The 21370-nt window shown below is 38.6% G+C and overlaps 1 protein-coding gene across 1 annotated transcript in view; it reads right to left on the reverse strand.

Moving 5' to 3' along the window:
- Window positions 1–7636: 7636 nt before the first annotated feature.
- Window positions 7637–21370, reverse strand: part of Ppargc1a (peroxisome proliferator-activated receptor gamma, coactivator 1 alpha) — a 118340-nt gene continuing 104606 nt past the window's right edge. The window contains exons 11-14 of the mRNA XM_013008896.1: window positions 20184–20305; window positions 19703–19854; window positions 11665–11764; window positions 7637–10391 (exon numbers count right to left, since the gene is read on the reverse strand). Of these exons, the coding sequence (XP_012864350.1) occupies window positions 10379–10391; window positions 11665–11764; window positions 19703–19854; window positions 20184–20305 (387 nt within the window). The 3' untranslated portion in view covers window positions 7637–10378. The remainder of the gene's footprint in view (window positions 10392–11664; window positions 11765–19702; window positions 19855–20183; window positions 20306–21370) is intronic.

Consider the following 21370-nt stretch of genomic DNA (forward strand, 5'->3'; position numbering starts at 1 on the left):
AAAAAAAGAAAAAAAGAAAAAGGAAGAAGGAAAACCAAAGAACTCGTTTTCTTGCGATACAAAAATATTAGCTACCTAGGTATGGATTTACATCTTCTGTGATGATTTTATGATCTCTTCATCTCTTGGAACATTATTAACACCACCCAATGAGCAAGATGAGGGTACGGGTCAAAGGTCGAAAATTTTAAAGGCTATTGCCTAAATGCACTTAACCATGAGCCAAAAGGATAACTAGGAAACAAAGATAAATATCAGGAATGTTGTGAAGAATGATTCACTGAGACAAAGCAGCTGCAAAGGTAACAGCCGAACACCTGAAAGAGAGTTCCTTCTGCCTTCCACCTAGGCTCAATTGTCTTAATTGTATTTGCCTTAAACGACACAATTGGCAAATTGCAGAAAGTAGAAAAAACATTATGCAAATTTTCAAAAGATACACAAGATAATTCTGCAACTGACTGGGAAATATAGGAATGTAAAGAAGTAAATGAATGGGAATCACACGTACGTGAACCCCCAGGGAGAGATCACTAGTCAAGTAGAATAGAGGTAGGTAGTGACTTGTTAATATCTCACAGATCTGAGTCGCAGATACATGGAACTCAATAATATTGTTATGTACTTGGATGTTTAGTTTAACTGCTTTCTCACAAAAAATGTAAAATATTTCTTAAAGAGTCTCTGATTACATCTGTTTATAGTCATTGTTAAAGCAGTCACTTAAAGCTGGGTGTTGGTGGCCAACACCTGTAATCCTAGCTATTCAGGAGGCTCAGAGCTGAGGATTGAGGTTCAAAGCCAGCCCGGGCAGGAAAGTCTGTGAGAGTCATCTCCAATAAAAACACCAGAAAACCAGAAGTGGTAGAGCTCTAGCCTTGAGCTGAAAGAGCTCAGGGACAGTGCCTAGGCCCAGAGTTCAAGCCCCATGACTGACAAATGCAAACCAAACAAAAAAAAAAAACCAAAAACCAGTCGCTTAAACATTCTTCACCTGCTTTGGACACCAACAAGCCCTAAATTATTTTTATTCAGGGTTATAGAATCCCAAAGATGAAAACTCATGATCACTCTCTCCTTTATTGCTTCATAATTTTAACAGACCCGACTAAGTGCAGCGTGGGGCTTGCGGGTGGTGTCCAGTTAGGGCAATATTAGAACCAAAGCCCCTTTTTCCTATGACTGGTGCCCAGTGTCACAAGTACACTGCTGCCACAAAGGCTATCCATAAACTCGGACCATGAGCACTGAGCCGCCAATGTGCACAGTAATCCTCAGGTTTAATTGTAGCGAGGTTAGTATAAATACTCAACCTGGCTGTGTATCCTGACAATGAATGACACCATGGGAATGAGGAAGCATTCAGTCAAAAATTGATATGTCAGTGTGCCCACTGCTTATCACATATGCAAGCCTTCATCTAGATGCTTTTGGAAACTGCTTGGAAAATCACAAAGGGTGTTTCTTAATGGGATTCTTTGTCAGTAAAGGTGTATCATTACAAACTTTCCAATCTGTTCTAAAGTAGTGAAGAGGCCTATCCTTTAGGCTGTGGCCATCAGTCCCTTCAAGGACAATTATATGCCATGAGTTCACTTAGCATCCCTGCTTAAAGACTCTTTGGTCTTAATCTTTATAGAGATTGTTCATACAGATGGGTCAAGATTTAAGGATAGGCAAGTTAAGTTTGTTTGTTTTCTATTGCAATAGCATGAAAACAAAACACATTGACAGGAACTGTACTTTGAGTTTTGGTCTTTTCCTGGGCTAGTGACAGGAAGTACAATACTTTCTTGTGATGCTGTGCAGAAGCAGTGAACTGGGGTACCAATCAGCCATCTGAAGTTCTGATACCTGGTGTATAGTGTTCCTATGCAATGAGAATCAATAGCTTAGGTGGATTCAATATATTTTTGACTTGCAACATTTTCAACTGATGCTATTTATCAGCCATCCTCCATTACTGTAAAATAGTATACTTTCATATAGAGACAGAGATGGGGGAGGGGAAGTGAAGAGGGAGAAGACAGAAGCTCACAATAAGGGTCTTATCCAGCATTCTACTATTTAAGGAAATACACATTTTCACTTTCTCGTACACTGCCAGCTAGATAGTGTCTATCTTATCTATCTATTGCCTTTCCTCTCTAGTGCAGACTTCCTGTACTTTAAGTTCAATGAATGTAGGGTGAAAGAAGGTGAAATATAAGAGGTTTGGCTTCAACCCAAAGCAAACAACAAAACTACACCAACATCAATAACCAAAATCCTTTCCCAAAAGATTTTTGTTTTCGTTTGAACACTAATATTTCATTCTAGGAGTCATTTTACATATTGTAGAGTAGTTGTGAAAGTCCGTTTTGAGGTCAACTGATCTTTGTCCCCAAGGATAATGATGTCCTTAAACACCCATCTCCTTATCTATAAACTGAAAAGGTTGTTATTTTTTCCTTCCATTCCCTGGGTTAGAAGGATGAGTTTAAAAAAAAATGCTCTGTGAACAGCCAAGTACAATGACAGAAAATTCATTAGCTGATACCCGCGTCATGACTATCATTATCTTCATTTTCTTCATAACTATGAATCTAATAGATTTCCAACAAAAGGGTAGCTTTTTGTGCATGTCGCCTTTCTACAGCAGGAAGATTTGTCTTCTTAAATGGGAATATTCAAGGAAAAGGGTCAGATCAAGCACCACTATTATCTGAGTTGAGTTTCTGAGAAACAGGATGTTGAAGTATGTCTAAAGGCTGATTGTAAGAAAGAAAATCTCTAACATGTTCAGTTCTAAATGAAGTTGATAAAGCCAAGTTTAGAGGGGAAAAACAACACAACTACTACTAATGGTTTTGAAACACCCTATGTCAAAAATCCACATCTCCATCACAATGATGTCTAAAGGGATATAAGTTTGGCCTTCAAAATGTAAGAGTGAGATCTCTTGCCACAAGGGACTATTCTGAGTTGGCAAAGCTAAACCAACTGGTAACAAAAAGAAGCCATCTTTACAACTTTGAGGGGGGGAGAGGATTGGGTGAGGGGAGGGAGGGAGTATAGGAAGGGATGGGAAGGGGAAACAAAGAGGAGGCAACAATGCTTGATAAGAAATGTACTCCTTATCTTGCTCATGTAATTGTAACTCCTCTGTACAATATTCTCACAATAAAAAAAAATTTTTAAAAAGCTATCCTTCAAGCATTATGGCACGCAGAGAGTCTTTTTTTCTTGGATGCATGGAGAGTCATATCTTTTTATCATCCCACAAACTTAAAACTTGAAAAGTTCTACCCGAAATCTTGTCTATGGAAATCCCTGAGGCCTCCCACCGGTGTAGTAGCCAAAATGCAATCCGGATTTGAATCAGCAACTCTGAGCAAATGCAAATGGAACTAGCCTTAAGGTCTACCCTCTTCACAGCTCTACAATTGCCTCCTTTGTTTATGTAATCCTGTGGAATGTATCCACATAAAAGCCGAATAAGAAACCATAGGAAATCCTTGTCCAAACCTAGCTGTGTATCTGAAGTTTGACTGTATTTGGTTAACCTTCTATTTATTCTCTTTCCTTCAGGCAACCTTTCTAGTCTTAAGTCCATTCCACAGTGTGCCATGGCAGACAGTGTTTAATGACACACTGGTACCATGTGACAAAGGAGCTCTTATGAACCTCCGATGAATGGTTTCATTCATTGGGTGCATGCTCTGGCACTCCCTTTGTGTGCCACCATACAACATCACCCTGACACACAGGTACATCCCTTACCAGGTGCTAAAGCCAAGCAATGGGAAGGGCACTCCAACTTCTGCCTTCCCTCCAGTTTTCTCCTGTTGGATTCAGATAGTCCACTCTGAGAAAAATAGCTCCTTAAAGGGCAGTAAGATGCTTTCCCCATGTGTCCAGGTAAGTGTAGTAGAAGTGGATCATGCATCACTCTTGACCAAGGAGTTACCTGGCATGAAATTCCTAAGGCCACACAATACAGTATGTGACCCATTTACTCATTCCCCTGTGTCTATATGGGAACTGAACATCCTTCTGGGATAGTGAGCATCATATCCTTGCCAACAAATGAAGAAGCACTGAGCCAGGGCATTATCTCTAAAGCACTATGGGATTTTAGCTACGAATTTAAATAGGGGGTTCATATGAAACTAAAGTTCTGCTGACTGGTTAAACTGGGAGCAAGTATGACTTCACTTTAAGAATTAAGTAAGTCCTTCAAGGCTGGGAAGGCGGCTCAGTGGTAGAGTGCTTACCTCACATGCATGAGGCCCTAGGTTCAATTCCTCAGCACCACATAAACAGAAAAAGCCAGAAGTGGTGCTGTGGCTCAAGTAGTAGAGAGCTAGCCTTGAGCTGAAAAGCTGTGGGACAGCGCCTAGGCCCAGAGTTCAGGCCCTATGACCAACCAAAAAAAAAAAAAAAAGTAAGTCCTTTAAATGTACTGTGAAGCTAGGATCAGAATAAGCAAGGGGCCTGTTTGGAAATGAAGAGAGAAAGCAATGAAACAGATGAAGCCAGAAATGGATCTTCAACTCTACCCAAGTCAGTCAACGGAAAGTACCTGTGACTTTCCTTCAATGACTTGCCAGAGGGTATTGTGTGTGGTAACAATACTACCATAACTACTCTCCACCATACTCCTCCTGCCCCCCACCAATTTGTACTGTAAAAGAGAAGCTTGACTATAGACTTCCTAACAGCAGCAAAAATAAATTCCCTCCAATTAAGTAGTCTAATAAGCTATCTAGGATTTTACCACTTAACATTCATTCCTTCCCACTTAATGTCAGCTTTCACTTCGATGTCATCTTGTTGAAAATCCATCACAGAAAACTATGTGAATAAAAAAATAATGTTGCTAAGTGCCCCTGATAGTCAAGAAACCAACAGAAGCACAATTTCTTTTTTCTAAATCACCCCAGGATTTTTTTCCCTAAAAATTGAGATTCTTCTTACTAGAAATTAATATATGAAAATGGTCAATATGCAGATTCAAATATCACACTAGCTACTTGCCTTCAGTAAGTGGCATAGGCGTAAATTTCAAACAATACAATATTTCAAGGCTCTTGATTATAATAATGCCTTGGTGTGCATATGTGCATGTATAATTATGCTCATTTAATTTAATCACGAAAATATGATGGGATCATTTGGTCTTTCTCCTCTAAAAGTTCTCTCACTTTTTTTCAACTAATTAATTCCACTTTGCCCCTTTCGTAAGTCAGCTGGTGGGAACCAGCACATGTTCAGCTCAAAGGGATATGGTCACCTGAATGTAGACTTAGGAGCAGAAAGACGGCATGTGGGAAGCTGGCGGCCTCTTGGCCCTGGATGTGGAACAATACCTGACTTCTCTGTAGAACCTGCTCCTCAAAATACCTGGATTTTATGTTCATTTCTTCTGGCAAGTTCTTAGTGTCCTCCCACACTGAGAATTTGCCCTTGAGCTGTCACCTGATTATACAGGAAGGATCTGGAAAGCAGCCCATGTGACCCACACATTCCACATGCTTGACTGGAGTGCCACTTTGGGGACTCTGAACAACTCCTGTGGTCACATGGGATACTTTGAGGGGGACAAGAAGGTGAAGGGTATTTACCTTTACCATGCACTTGAAGAACAGATAATGCCACAGTAAGCAGAATAAAACAAGCCATGGAAGAAAAGAATTATGATACAGGTATTGACAATATTAAAGGTATTGTACATTTTTCCTTCCCTCACTAAGGAAGCCATGTTTTTTTTACCATAAACAATCAAATAAACAACAAAAGGAAGCCCCTAAATTCTTTTTCTGAACATGTTCAGAGACCAGTACAAAGTAAAAAGCTACTCTGTACCCAACAATGGAGCCTATACAGCATCATTTCCCCCAAGGATTAATTCAGCTTTTGATTAAATCTTTGTTGAGATTTAAATCATAATATTACAAACCTCAAAGGAACTCTTCGATGAGTTGTGACCTTCTTTATTACTCTGTGCCATTTGATAAAATGCAAAGATTGATTTATATTTATATATTGTATGTTCAACAAGGAATACCAAGGAGAATAACAAAGTATATAAGTAAATATTGTCAAAAAAGTACACTTTGGTCAAACTATTCTGTAATCAATACTGACTTATAACTTTGTAGCTTGGAACACTAGTGTCAAATGAGTATAATAATACTGTTAACACTGTAAATTACAACCATGATTAGCTAAATAACCCTACAAAGAAGAGAAAACTGGTAATGCTATAAAAGAAATTTTAATTCCTTATCCCTGCTCAGTTAGTTCAAATAGATTTAGTTTTGAAGGTTTTTTTAAAAATGAAACAGGCTCTTTTTAAATTATCTATGTCAACTGTGTTTTTAGTTTGGGGTTCATCAAAGATAGAGGTGGTTTGATGTTTTGAGGATAGTATGAAATGAATCCTTTTGTCTCTGATCAGAACCAAACTAGTGGTTATGGTTCCTTGTGAGTCTTAAAAATGCCTCATTTTCTTTCTGCCCTCAAAGAGTTTAACAGGGGGAAAAGTGACTTGTTTAAGGAAGACTTGCAATATTTTAATTTCCTGGTTGTTTCTAGCCAGATGATGAGGAATATTCTAGACAATTTAAACCAGAAGACAAAACAGGGTCTAGCTTATTCAGCTGGAATCTAGAACTCCTGAGTATCCACAGTTGTAGATGAATGTAACAAGTTTTATTTTCTATGTTCACAAAAATGACTGACAAATTTCACTACTGGTATAAAATAATAGAAGCGTGCTACTAAGTAGAAGATTTTTAAAGCACTGTTGATGGTTCTATTATATTTCTAATATTAACAAACTTTCTGGTCTTTCTAAGAGATATTGAGACAAGGACAGGAATATATATATGTACACACACATATTTGGATATATGCATATATATATATAGAGAGAGAGAGAGAGAGTGAGAGAGAGAAATAGGGAGGGAAAGAGGGAGAAAAAGAGAGTCACTGTTCCCCAATGCTATGTTCATGCTCCATCTTGCAACTTTAAGTGGTTGAGGAGAAATAACCATCTGAAATCAGAAAGGTAAAGTACTAGTATTTCAGTCTTTCATTAGGACCATCATCAAATACCAGGCAGGATGGGCATCCTGTTGGCACTGCAGGCCAGCAGGTACCAACTCATCTCATACATAGCTGCTCATCCTATTTGCCACCTGGTGACTTGACCATAATGAGGACTAGATCTTGATTCCAGTCTTTGAAAATACAAATACTCAAATCCATGTAGCACAGGATCGCTTTCTACACTGAATATGTGGCTGCCTTCTCCTTACAGGAAATAGCTCATAATTTAAAAATACACACTTTCCAGGGTGAAATGCAAAAATGAGATAATCCATTTGGTAAAATCTCAGGTCACTTTCCACCTCTCAAAGTGCATTATAGAAATCATCATGTCTATCTACCCCTATGGTTTGAAAGAAGACAAGGTAAAACACAAGAGGTGCCTGGTTCCTCAGAACTGAAATGCGTCCATGAATATGGAAATGAAGGGAGGAAGGGAGAAGCAGCCAGAGAGGAACGAGAATAATTATAAGCCAGTAATGTGTACTGATCTGAGAAACGTGACCAGCAGTTTGGTTCCGATAAATAAGAAAAGCAGAAGTAGGTTTGAAACATTCGTTTCCCTTTATTAGCTCAGTGAGGCTGATGTGTACTGCACATTTAAAAAAAATCACAGGAATTTTCATACAATGAATAAAACCACAACAATACATGTAGAATTGGCAGGTGGAAAAGGAGCCCAGTCAGGGCTCAACTCATCGCTCACTTTCCCTTCAGCATTAAGTTCAACCGACAGTGTTACACTTTCACCTACAAATCTTAAAGTAGCTCCATCAAATCAGCAGTTCACATTATTGAAAATGTCTGTCACATAGGTACAAATTTAGAATCATCACATTATATCACATGGCTATTCTAGGTCATCTATAGATCAGGTCTTAGACTACAGTGATTGAAGTTCTCGTTACAGCCATCAGAAAAAAAGGACACATAATCATTACCTACTGTAAGCTCACATCTAAAGGCATGAAAAGGCTTCTTTTTTTTTCCAGCTGACCTAAGCATCATACCCCCAATAGTGCAAAGTTTCCTCTCTGCTGCTTGAATGTTGACAGCTCAACTGTTGTTCACAGAGTTGTTTAGCAAGAAAAGAAAAAAAATAGGATTGTGTTGCACTGGAAGAATTATTTTCTGCTTCATCTCTTTAGTGAAAACCCCCACATTTCAAAAGCACCAGTTCAGTCACCGAAATTGTTGATGTGGTACTTAACCACACAGTACGAAGGCAATGGCCCACGGTCATCTAAAATATCTCCTATAGATCTATGCCAAAATTTGCTTCCAATGATAATGGGGTGCATGTGCCCTATTGAAATATTCTTTTCCCCCTCAAAAAGATTTTTAAAAAATTCAAAAGAACACAGCTTACAGTTTGATGGGTTACCCACAGTGTCTGCATAAGATATGAGAGCTCCACTCATTTTTAGATATAATTTGAGGTCACAGAGGAAAACTCTCTTCATGGGAACAATATTCGTCAGGCCCAAAGTCGGGGGGATAAATTAATCCTCACCATGACATCTATAGTGTTACCTCTCGATAAGTAAAGAAAGAAACCAAGTAGCTCACTCATGTCAACAATTCAGGGGAAAAAAATAAAGAGCGAATGTATTTAAAATTGGATCACATATATTGAAAGGCAAAATAGAGAACGCATCTGGTCCTTGGACACATAATAGGATTTACTAAATATCGATTTCTTAAAAATAATTTATTGCTCTTAATAGTCTTTTTATTATTATTCTACAACAGAAGATACTCAAAATTCAGAAAGAAAGACTGTAAACTTGAGTTTGGCGTTCACAAAGAGTTAAAATACCTGCATTTAACCTACAGAACAGCAAGAATTAGGCGGATTAAAGATGTGTTACTATTGTAACGCAGAACCTGTGAACAAAGTTCTTTTATTTCATAGTATTTTTTTTATTGCTTTCTATCTACTTAGAAATAAGAAGCCAAAAAACTCGAGCAAGCATCCGACAGGACAGACGGTGGATCCACTCAGAACACAATATGCTGGTGATAAATGAACGCAGCTATCAAATTAGCTGCATCGGCCTGGGGGTGAAACCCATCTCATAAGATCGTGTTGGGTGAGAGAAAGGAAAAAAAAGTACCATTAAGTAGTAGGTATCACACATCTTCCAGAAAAGTCATGTCAGCCGAACAGCAACCAAATCTCAATTTGGAAACTTGAATACACAATTCCAAACTTTAGGGAATTCCATAGCTGGGACTCCAGACTGAGACGAAATCCAGATGGTCGGAATGAAGGTTGTTTTCTGAAGGTATTTTTTTTTTATTATTGAATTTAGCAGAAGCAATGTCATCAAGAAACAACATGATGGTCACGTCAGAGGCCATGCGAGTGCAATTAAGCACACTGCTTCTGCAAAAGCCGAGGTTTTTTTTTTTTTTTTTTCCCAAAAGAACAACTTACACTCCAACCTGACAACTGCCATGCATCCTAGGTAGAAAATTTCCACTGGCTTTATTATTTTCATCAGCTCATAATTTATAATAAATAGGCTATCTGCAACTGATAAATATGTCTCTTTAGTAAACAAAGGAATGAAATATCAGTATTTATACAGGATGCATAACTATAAAAAATACAGATAGATACCATCATCATACTCTGCCAAGGGAAAGAGATACTGGCTTCAAAGATAGTCTTCAGACACACATTAATTATTGTAAAAATCATACTGTAATTATTACTTCAGCATTTTGTATCAAATTAAAATCACAAAAAATTAAAACAGAACAGCATTTTAAAAAGATTTTTGACCTCTAGTTTCAAAACTACTGTTGATAGAGAAAATAAAAACATTTTGTAATGGTTACCCATTGAGAGACTTTACATAAAATCATGGTATCTTCTAGAAAAATTTTAGATGAGAAAATTTCATTCCCCTAACAAATCCAGTGTATAAAACTTCAAAGAAAAACAAGCAACAAGAAAATGTGGAAAAATATCGCAGAAGTAGTTAATACCTTTAGGGAACTAGGATATTTTTTCTTTTTGACAAGATGTTTAGATCGAAGCGTACCTAGGAAGGGATGAAGTACGTAAAGCATCATTGGTTGTGGTTGCACTCAATGGACATACACACTGTCTTTTGTGTTGTTTGGTTGTTTTTGTTTTTACAATCAAATATATATATAAGCAGTAAGTTCAGCTTCTAAATAGGTTAGTGTACAATAATTGTTTCACCTCATAATTACATTTGAATATTCTTGATTAAGAAAAATTGAGCAGTTTTTGAAAAGAAGGCTGCATTTACAGTGCATAGCTGTAACAAAAGAAGAACATCGTTGTATAGTATATACATAAAATAAAAATACTCCATTTAACATCTGTAAATACTTAACTACATCAGAGAATGCAGCAGTGACACTATCGGAACACACCCAGAGAGTTCTGATCGACTCTCATCAATTTTATAACATCGTGTCCGCTCCTCAGAGGGAGCTGCTGAACACGCTGCCTGCTTGACCATTGACAAGGCTTTTAAAATCTGCGGTGGAAGAGATCAACATTTTGGACATTTTACATGGGTGTCAGGACAAGGATGAACTACAGAAACTTCAAAATGTTAGGAAAGTTTAGCATTCTGGTGCCTGCAGTTACCTCTCCCACCAAGATTCCATGGCAAAAGGGAAAAAAAGAAGAAAGGGAGGGAAAGAGGGAGAGAGGGAGAGAGAGAGAGAGGGGTGGAGTGAAGGAGGGAGAGAAAGAGAGAGAGAAGGAGGGATATAGAGAGGGAGACAGGGAGGGAGAGAGACAGAGAGAGAGGATATTAGTTCGGTGGAACCTGTGGTTTCCTTCGGGATTGTCAGAGTCGGTGTGTTATGAGAGAAAGCTTGCTTCAAGTTGGTTTTGCACTTTTTTAAAAAATCAGTACAGAGGCTGATGCCGGACATCAGCAGTGTCGTTTTAGGGTGGTTTGTGGTTTGATGGTTAGTTTTCTTTCCTTTTTAAGTTTATAGATATATCTATCTATCTATATCTATATATATATAATATCTCCTTTTGTATAGAATATGAACATTTTGAAGTTCTAGGTTTTAAGTGTGTCTTCATGGAACTGCTGCCATTTGAAGTGGTTTGCCCTTGCACGTTCCACTCAGGTGTCCCCAATGCTCGCATATACACACACACCACACACACACACACACACACACACACACACACATTTTCCCAAGCCACATATGCATGTGCACGTGCATGCGCGCATGCACGCATGCACACACACATACATACACACAGTCACTGAGAGACTTCAGGGAAAGCAAAGCTGACACCCATGAATATACATGTGCTTACTGGATATTTTTTTTTCTGTCTCTTGCCTCTTCAGCAGCTGTGTTCATGTAAACCATTGTTGTTGTTGCTGTGGTTGTTCTTGTTGTATTGTTGTTGTTTTGTTTTGCTTTTGTACAGAGTGTGTAAAGTAGGAGAGATTTCTAAGTGTGACTTGCAATAGTCTGTCAGGGAAGGACGCGCTGTCCGTGAGGTATTCCCCGTCTCTCTCTCTCTCATCCTCAGCCAGGGGGACACGTTACCTGCGCAAGCTTCTCTGAGCTTCTTTCAATAAACTATCAAAATCCAGAGAGTCATACTTGCTCTTGGTGGAAGCAGGGTCAAAGTCATCTGAGTTTGAATCTGAAAGAGACCCAAACTAGGGGTTAGATGGACCCTTTTCTTGACCACCATCAACATGATGTTTGATTTAAGATTAAAGGAGGTCACTGCAATTTAGCTACTCAATGTACATCATGCCCAGATTTGCATGTAGATTAACAGAGGACGCAGTGGAGAGCACTCAGAAACATGACAGAATGAGGTAAGGGGTGACGCTGATCAAGATGCAGTAGACTCACACTCTGACATGTCCAATTGAAACCACTTTACACAACTACTTAAGGGTAATAAGATAAATAAAGAAATGTTAAATGAATGAATGAATGAATGAATGCACCCTTGTTGACTTGTTTTAGATATGAATACTCCTAGGATATAGGCAGAGCATACTTCAATATCTCTGCTTCACAGATGGCCACCCTATCTGTATCTTCATCCTGACAGGCTAAGTTGTTCCTCAATAATGTAGACACAGAGGAACAAGTAGAAGCTGGAAATGATTTCCCTTTACAATGGGATTTGTTGTATGGAGTATAAAAGCCATGTGAATGAGAGGGAGGAGCATCATCTCATCACAATCTGGTCAACTGGTCAACACAATCGCGTGCAAACTTTCCCCCATGAAAAGCCTAGGAAAGTACTTCCTACTCCAGGAGGGTAGATTCCACCTCTTCACTGTTAAAGGGAGAAGGAAAGTATGCTGGTATATATAAAACCACATTCTTTGTTAGATCTCTGAACTAGTTTAAGTCAGGTTTTATGAAAATGTGCACAAGCTAGTTCAAGTACTCCTTAACCAAAAAAAGTGATTTTTTTCAGCAATGATGAAAGTTCAATGTCATTAAATATTTCTGATGTTTCTCCACTGGTATCTGAGAACGTCAGATATTTCTTGCTAGTCTTACAAGTAAGAAAGGATGGCTTGGGAGTATCCACAAGTCTTTTGAAATTATATTCCTTCTTTGTAAAACAATTATTAGAAAAGGAGGCAAAACCTTTCTGGAATATATTAACAATTATACAAAATATATGAACATTGTCTACTTTTTCCTAGGTTACAATAGAAATGCTTCAAGTGAGGGAAAAGTATAATTATAAAAAAATTGAAGCTAAATTATTGATATAAATATTTTGCACCAGGCACAATGGCTCAAGCCTGTAATTCTAGGAACTTGGGAGACAGAAATAGGGAGACGGGAGTTTAAGCAGTGAGGAAAACCAAATATGAGGATTGCAATCTAGGTCAGCATGGGTATAAAGCAATACCCTACCTTTAATATAACAACCACCAGAAGATCTGGTAGAGTGGCTCAAGTGGTAGCATACCTGCCTCACAAACATGAGGCCCTAAGTTCAAGCCAGATATGCTCCCAAAAAGAAAACAGAAAATGTTTTGCAGAGACAAGGAGTTTAGCTAGGTGAAAGTACATTTGACTTTAATTCCCAGGACCATAAAAGGGAAGAAATCATAAGGCTCCAAGTGTTTTAGCTCAGCCTGATTTCTGTTCCCACCATGTTTCAGTCAATTTTCAATATTTCGACAAGGTGTTCTTCCATTTAAAAAACAAACAAAAAATTCATTCTGGGAAGGTGGCTCAGTGGTAAAGTGCTTGCATTGCATGCATGAGGCCCTGGGTTCAATTCCTCAGCACCACATAAGCAGAAAAAGCCACAAGTGGCACTGTGGCTCAAGTGGTAAAGCACTAGCCTTGAGCTGCAGAGCTGAGGGACAATGTCCAGGCCCAGAGTTCAGGCTCATGACTGACTGAAAAAAAATCATTCTACCATCCTTGATTGTTGACTTTTTCCAAGAAGTTTTTTTGTTTCTTTTTCTTCTTCTTTTGGCCATGTAGGAACAACAACAATGACAAGCTTCCTCCGACATAAAAGCAAGGCAGAGGAAAAGGACAGTCTTCCTCAACAGCATCTTAAATAATCAATTCTTTTTATTTTTTTTGGGGGGGGGGTCCGGTCGTGGGCCTGAACTCTGGGCCTGGGCGCTGTCCCTCAGCTCTTCAGCTCAAGGCTAGCGCTCTACCACTTGAGCCACAGCACCACTTCCGGCTTTTTTCCTTTTTGCTTATGTGGTGCTGGGGAATCGAACCCAGGGCCTCATGCATGCAAAGCAAGCGCTCTACCACTGAGCCACCTTCCCAGCCCAAATCATTAATTCTTAAACCACACAAGCTTCTACCTTTTCTCCTCATGGCCACCAACTAAATGGTGTTTACTTGTATTACAGAGGTTTTCATGACCAGCTTGTTTTCAATTCAAAAATCTTTTGTGTAGAGACAAAACAAGGAAATTCTAGCTCTGTACAGGGATTGGTTTGAAGTCAGAACACCATTGTGTCTCAGGATGGAAGATTCAGGAGGGTGGTCTATGGGATAAGCGTGCATCAGGAAACCTTTCCTGGGAAGGACTTTTTTAATGATTTAATTTTTATTTACTTATTTAGTTTTAGCTGGTCCTGTGGCTTTAACTCAGGGCCTGGGTGCTGTCTCTGAGCCTCTTTGTGCTCAAGGCTAGCATATCACTTGAGCCACCACACAGCACCACTTCTGGCTATTTTTCTGGTGGTTAATTGGAGATAAGAGTCTCACAGACTTTCCTGCCTGGGCTGGCTTCAAACTGTGATCCTCAGATCTCAGCCTCCTGAGTAGCTAGGAGCCATTGGCGCACAGCTTAATTTACTTTTTAAATTATCTTTAATTATTTGTATTAAGGAGGTGCCAGATAAAAAATCAGTTTAGGGGCACAATGCATCTTGATCAGTGGCACCCCTTTCAACATTTTTATTTCACTTGGACCCACCCTTTCCCTTACTTTTTTTTGTTTTTTGTTTTTTTTGTGATAGACACAATGAATATGCTCTACTGCATGCTCCTCCCCTTACTCCCTTCCTTCCTCTTCCTCTCTCCTCCTGGCTCCACCCCCTCTTAGATGTACCCATTTCCTGGTATTGATTTTGTTGGGCTTTGATGTGATCTTTCCAAAAAGATTATACTATTGGAGCTCTTCATAGAGGTTTTCATACTTCTGTTAATTTATTTGTAATCACTTGCATATCACCCAGTGTATTTGCTTATAGATTTCTAGGCACATTCTATCTGCCACACATGAGAGAAACCTTTCAACCTTTGTCTCTCTGTGTCTGGCTTACTTCCCCTACTATATAGTCTTTTCTGGTCTTTGCATTTCCACACAAATGGAACAATCTCTATCTTTCTAATAGATGATTATAATTCCATTGTGGAAATTTGAGAGGAAGCAGAAAAGCCTACCCCTGTATTATTCTAAGTGAAGCCTAGAGTTTTCGCATATCTGTATTTTCTTGGGCAAATATTACAACCCCTATGGAAGCGCAGCCTTGAGAGATCCTTGACTGTAAAATAGTGTACACATGTATATACCCACTTACAAGAACCTTTTGTGTTGAGATATAATGTGGTTGCCTTCAATTCCTGAGGCAACAACAGCATCCTCTCTCCCATGTTCTACTGCACTAACAGGAGGATGTTAGAAAGCTACTCTAATTATTTTTCCAGAGAAATTGTTATAAATAATGATCCGGTATTAATAGAAACAAATCACATCACATTTGTATTCCTAGCACCTGGAAAACCTTTAGCACAAGGTAAGGGACTCAAATTAATGTTTGTTGAAAGAATATATTAATCTCAAACACCTGCCTATTATTAAAAGCCATGGCTGAAAATATTTGTATTGGGATCTGAGAATGATTTATCAATCAGTTGCAAGGTATATGTAAAATTATGTATGCATTCCAGACGTTGATTATGCAGTACATTGTTTAGAGTTAATAAACGGTCTGTGATGAATTTTTATGTTACTTTTTCTTCTATGCTTAAATGTAAGTTCTGTACTACATCTTTGTCCTGATCAAGCCTGTTGTAATATTAACCCATCTTTTTATTCCAATCCTGTCTTCTTTAATATTTTGATCAAGGTGTTTTAGAAAGATTCATTTGTTTAAGATATAAACAAACAAACAAACAAAAGAAACACAGATTAGAGATTCATATAAATCAGGTCTCACACCTTGGCTTCATTATCATAGCCTTGATCAAGTCACATTAAACTTACAGTCTCAAAAGTAGAAGCTGGATCATTATGCTTTGCTGTAATAATAATGTATGCATCCTTAACTGGTTTCAATGGCTGAGAAATAGAATGTGTGAGCTATCTTTATTTAGAGGATCAAATAAATATAGCAAAAAGATATTGCCTGAATGTGTCTAAAATGATGTCACATTACTGACTTAGTAAATTTAACATGTATCACATCCTTTTCAATATACCCCTGAGCATACATATGTTTCTAATTTCTCTGAGTAGATATATTTTCTGTTTATCTATTTATCATCTATCTATATTTTTCTGGGTACCAGGGCTGAACTCAGCATCTGAGAGCTGTCGCTTAGTTTTTGGCCCAGGAATAGCACTCTACTACTTGAGCCAAAGCTTCATTTCTAACCTTTTGCTAGAGAATTAGAGACAAGAGTTTCATGGATTTTTCTGCCTCGGCTGGCTTTGAACCTGGACCCTCAGATTTCAGTCTCCTTAGTGGCTAGGATTACAAGTGTGAGACACCAGAACCTGGTGTTCTTTCTATGGTTATGCTCATGAAAGTTTGTGCTCACACATGTTTGAATCATTCAACTTGAGCCCTTTAGGGAATAAAAACAAGACATCAAAATGTCCCTCGATTTCATAACTACCACTATTGTTGACTCTTCCCTTTCAAAAGAATTCTAAATGTCTAACTTCTCACAGCTAACATTTTAAATTATAGGCACACCAACTATTTATTGAGCACTTATATTATGCCAGCCACTGTGTTAACAGCTTCAGATGTAATTAATATTTCTCCATAACACCACTAAGATAGTTTACAAGGAAAGAAGCAGAAGCTAATGGAGTTAAAATGCTTTAAGTCAGAGATGACAGGTCTCTACAGCCAATGTTCTTTGGAATGCATGCTCAGAAAGTCTATCGCTCATGCCACTGAAGTGCTTGAGGCGATTGGAAAATCCCTTGCTACTACAATGCACATCCAATACACTTTTCAGAAAATGTGGAACAAGCTTAGAAATGGTGAAGTCTCGATGGCTGCCGGCTAGGCAGGGAGATAACGAGAGAGGAAGCATTCTTCTTCGAAATATTTCAGGGAGGTGCCAGTTCAATTTGGAAATACCATCCAATCCTCCTCGACCATGATGAATCATGATCTGAAGGCCCCTCTAGGTAGCTTATTTTAAACTCAAGATGTTTGGGGAGGCCAGAATCACCCTAGCCTTCATCACTAAAAAAAAAAATAAATAAATAAAATAAGTCAAATCAACTCAAGGCTCCAATCTGTCTTGACTGTTTTTATCAGCCAACATTTGAACAAATGACTTGCCACATTTTATATTTTCATCCCTAGGCCTCTATCTCGCTAACAGTCAGCTGCCTCTCCCCTGTCTCCACTATCTATTTAGCCTGAGAAGTGAATTATAGCATATTTCCTCTGAACAATGCACAGCACCTAGATCAATTACTCTGGGAAGACATCACTTTGTTGCAAGGGAAAAAAGAAACCCCAGCACTCACTCGGTGTTCATTTCTTTATCTCCAGCCAGAACAATTGCAGGTAGATGTCTAATAATACCGAGGAATACATGTACAGGCTAATTTCCCTCATATTATAAATTAACTTCAAATAATTACGTCCCATTTGCCACTTTCCTTCCTTCATTCCCTCCTCATGAAAATTTAAAGGCTTCTAATATACACATTGGGAATGGTATTTGATAGAACAAAATTAAAGCTACAAAGGAAATTAAGATGTCAAGTGTGACATTATTTATAATATCAAAAATTACATATATCTATACATATATATCTTGGAAGGGGTGGGTAGAAAGGTAGTTAGCAGATTGAAGTGATGAGACAGATCAAGATGCATTGTATAAGCCAGGAGCTGGTGGCTCTCGCCTGTAATCTTAGCTACTTAGGAGGCTGAGATCTGAGGATCACAGTTCAAAGCCAGCCCAGGCAGAAAAGTCCATGAGACTCTTATCTCCAATAAACCACCAGAAAACTGGAAGTGGCGCTTTGGTTCAAGTGGTAGAGCACTAGCCTTGAGCCCAGGCCTAGAGTTCATGACCGACCAAAAAAAAAAAAAAGCATTGTAAACATGAAACTGCTTTGTTAAATGGCAAAAACATTGAAAGGGGTGACATTGATCAAGATATACTATATTCATAAACTGCTTTGGTGAATGGCAACGTCTCCGTACCACTACTTAAAGATAATAAATATATTAAAAAATTTTAAATTAGGTCTGGGAAGGTGGCTCAGTGGTAGAGCGCTTGCCTTGCATGCCTGAGGCCCTGAGGTAATTCCTCAGCACCACATAAGCAAAAAGAAAAAAGCCGGAAGTGGCGCTGTGGCTCAAGTGGTAGAGCGCTAGCCTTGAGCTGAAGAGCTGAGGGACAGCACTCAGGCCCAGAGTTCAGGCCCCACGACTGGACCCCAAAAAAATTAAAATTGCATTGTACACATGTGGCTGTTATAAAATAATTGAGTCTAATGATAAAATTTGTTCAACAAAATGCTAGGAGATCACTATGATGTATTAATGAAATATGACTCTGTGACTCACAGGAAGTGAACTTAGAGTGTTAAGAAACAGCAGAACATATGTGTGTGTATGCATGCGTATGTGTATAAAATATATGTATAAAGTGGCCTGGAAATAAGGTATTAGGCAAAATAGTGTAAGCTAGCTCATTCATTTATTAGTTGTGGTTAGTGCTTGAGAATGGGCTGATGGGTGATTTTACTTTTCTTCTTAACTATTTTTATCCAGCTTTCATAACAGGAAAAACAAATATTTATTTATGTCTCCCTTTCATTATTTGAAAATGGGGATGATAACAGTAATGTCCACCTCTTAGAATAATCTTGTGAAGCAAATGAGAAAATGTTTTTAGAACTCCTGGCCTTCTGTTCTAGCACAGGAAAGCACTCACCAAATAATAGGGTTTGTGTCTTCTGTTCTAAAGAAAGTGAGCACAGGATCATTTACCATATGAAATTTTACTTTCTCCTCTCATTGTAATTCATGGAAAATGACAGTTTTCCTAAGAGCTTGTGAAATAATGAGGAGAAAAGAGCCACCAGTGCCTGGCTCAGATTTTTTTTTAACCTATGAAGTAACTTCAGAAGCAAGGGGCTTACACTGAGCATATTCTCTTCCCTAAGCCCACTGTGGCCATACTGTGGTTTGTACTAAAGAATTGAGAATAGTTACGGAAAGCAAAAGCAGATTACAAACACACATTATATACACATTATATATATACATATATATATATATACACACACACATAAACAACACATAAAACATACAAATTTTACTACATACAAAGCACAATACCTTCTATAAATATATACACAAATGGTGCAGACAACACAAGCAGTATCTGCCCTGTGTTGCTAGGAGTAGGCCCCTTGCTTCTAAAATTAAGTCACATGTGTAAAAACAGTATTAGTTGAGATAGGTACTATTGACTCATGCCTGTAATCTTAACTACTCAGGAGGCTGAGATAAGAAGATCATGGCACAAAGAGTCCAGGCAAATGCCAGAGATTCTTATCTCCAAATATCCAACCAAAAGCCAGAAATGGAAGTTTGGCACAAGTGGTAGAGCAAAAGAATCCTAATCAAGAGCACAAAAGCCCTGAGTTCACACTCTAGTACCTTCACAACCAAAATAAATAAATGAAAAAATTAAAAAAATATTGGTATTCAAACATCTCCCCTACCACCTCTGGTAAAATAAGTGTGACACTCGCACCCAAGGGGCCCGCTCAGTGTGTGGCTTCCATTTCTGAGTGTTTTTTTTTTCTCAAATGGGTTTTTCATTCCATGTGCAATAAAAGCCATACCTAGATCTGCATAGTTAGACTTGACAAATTGCTTGCGTCCACAAAAGTACAGCTCAAAGTCGCTTTCGTTCGACCTGCGCAGAGTGTATCCATTCTCAAGAGCGGCAAAAGCATCACAGGTGTAACGGTAGGTGATGAAGCCATAGCTGTCTCTGGAATGGACAGAGAAGACACAGTCAGTGCAGGGAAGACTGTAAGCCCTTCTGCTTTGGGAGACGTCACAGGCGCTAAAGCCTCAGCCACTGCAGCCATTTATCAGTGTGATTGTCCTGTCAAGCTGCTAAATACTTATTTCTGAGACAGGAAAAATCTCAACTAGAAAGATTAATAAATAGGGATGAAAGAAAATAAATAAGGTTCTGAACTCAACATGTCATCTGTCAAAGCACTTACATTGGCAACTCCCATCCCAGTCATCTTAGAGCCATAATTTTTAACATACGTCAGCCTCTAAACAAGAAATAATCTTGAAGATCCTCACCCATCATCCCGCAGATTTACAGTGCACTCCTCAATTTCACCAAAAACTTCAAAGCGGTCCCTCAGTTCTGTCCGTGTTGTGTCAGGTCTGATTTTGCCAACGTAAATCACACGGCGTTCTTCCTATAGTGAGGAAGGGGTACGGGAGGCAGAGGAAAGGAGAGACTTTAGTGAGGTCTGGACCCCAGAAAGAAAATAAGCCTGGAGAAGCCCATAATTCACTAGAGCAAACCAGACTCCATTCCCATGGAAAGACTACATTGGATCCAAGTTCCACTTTCCTTTCCTTCAGTATGTCTTTCCCTTCACATTTCTCCATTTTGCTCTAATCCTCATCACTAATGTCATTGTGACTCTCTCGCCCGGTATTCAGAACAAAATTATTGAGTCTTGTCTGCTCTGCTCTCTTTGTCCTGTCCATCTATTCAATCACTCATTAGATGGTGTCATGTTTTGCTTCCAAAATCCTGATCTCTGTCTCTTATTCCCTCTCCTTTAAGCCATAATCCATAAGCACATCCTTTCTTAGATCCTCAACTTTGTATTTTCTTTCTTCCAATTTCTCCTTTCACTGCAGACAGAGCACTCTTTGCTAACCCAACATGAATGCAAGTCCTGTTAATAGCACCTAGAACTCTTAATAAAATATCAAAATCACTAATAAGACCTACCAGGCAGACCCTGCATTATGCATCCCCCCTTTTTTGCTTCATAATCTTTTTCCCCTTCACCCCTTCCTTTACTTAATGGTAGCTTCCAGTTTTACTGAGCCCCATGTCCCCCAGATCAGAATGTGGCCCTTCATCCCACAGCTCTTTTGCTGCTACCTCTGAACATCCTTTCCATAGTTACATCCTCAGCTCAAGCGTTCATTTCCCACCTGAGGTCTGAGATGAAGTCTGGCTTCCTATAAATACTGCTCATGTGGAAAATTTTATTTCCCCTTTGTATTTCTCTGGACAATTATAAATTAACTGTTAACTTAAAAAAATAGGGTTGGAACAAATCCTCAAAGAAACAACTGCCCAATAAATAAATGGGTGAAAGACTTAAAGAGAAACTTCTCTGAAGAAGAAAGAAGGATGGCCAATAAACACATGAAGAAATGTTCAACATCCCTAGCCATAAAAGAAATGCAAATCAAAACAACATTGAGATATCACCTCACCCCAGTTAGAACGGCAAAAA

The sequence above is a fragment of the Dipodomys ordii genome, unplaced genomic scaffold (genome assembly GCF_000151885.1).
Source record: "Dipodomys ordii isolate 6190 unplaced genomic scaffold, Dord_2.0 Scaffold8, whole genome shotgun sequence".
NCBI lineage: Eukaryota > Metazoa > Chordata > Mammalia > Rodentia > Heteromyidae > Dipodomys > Dipodomys ordii.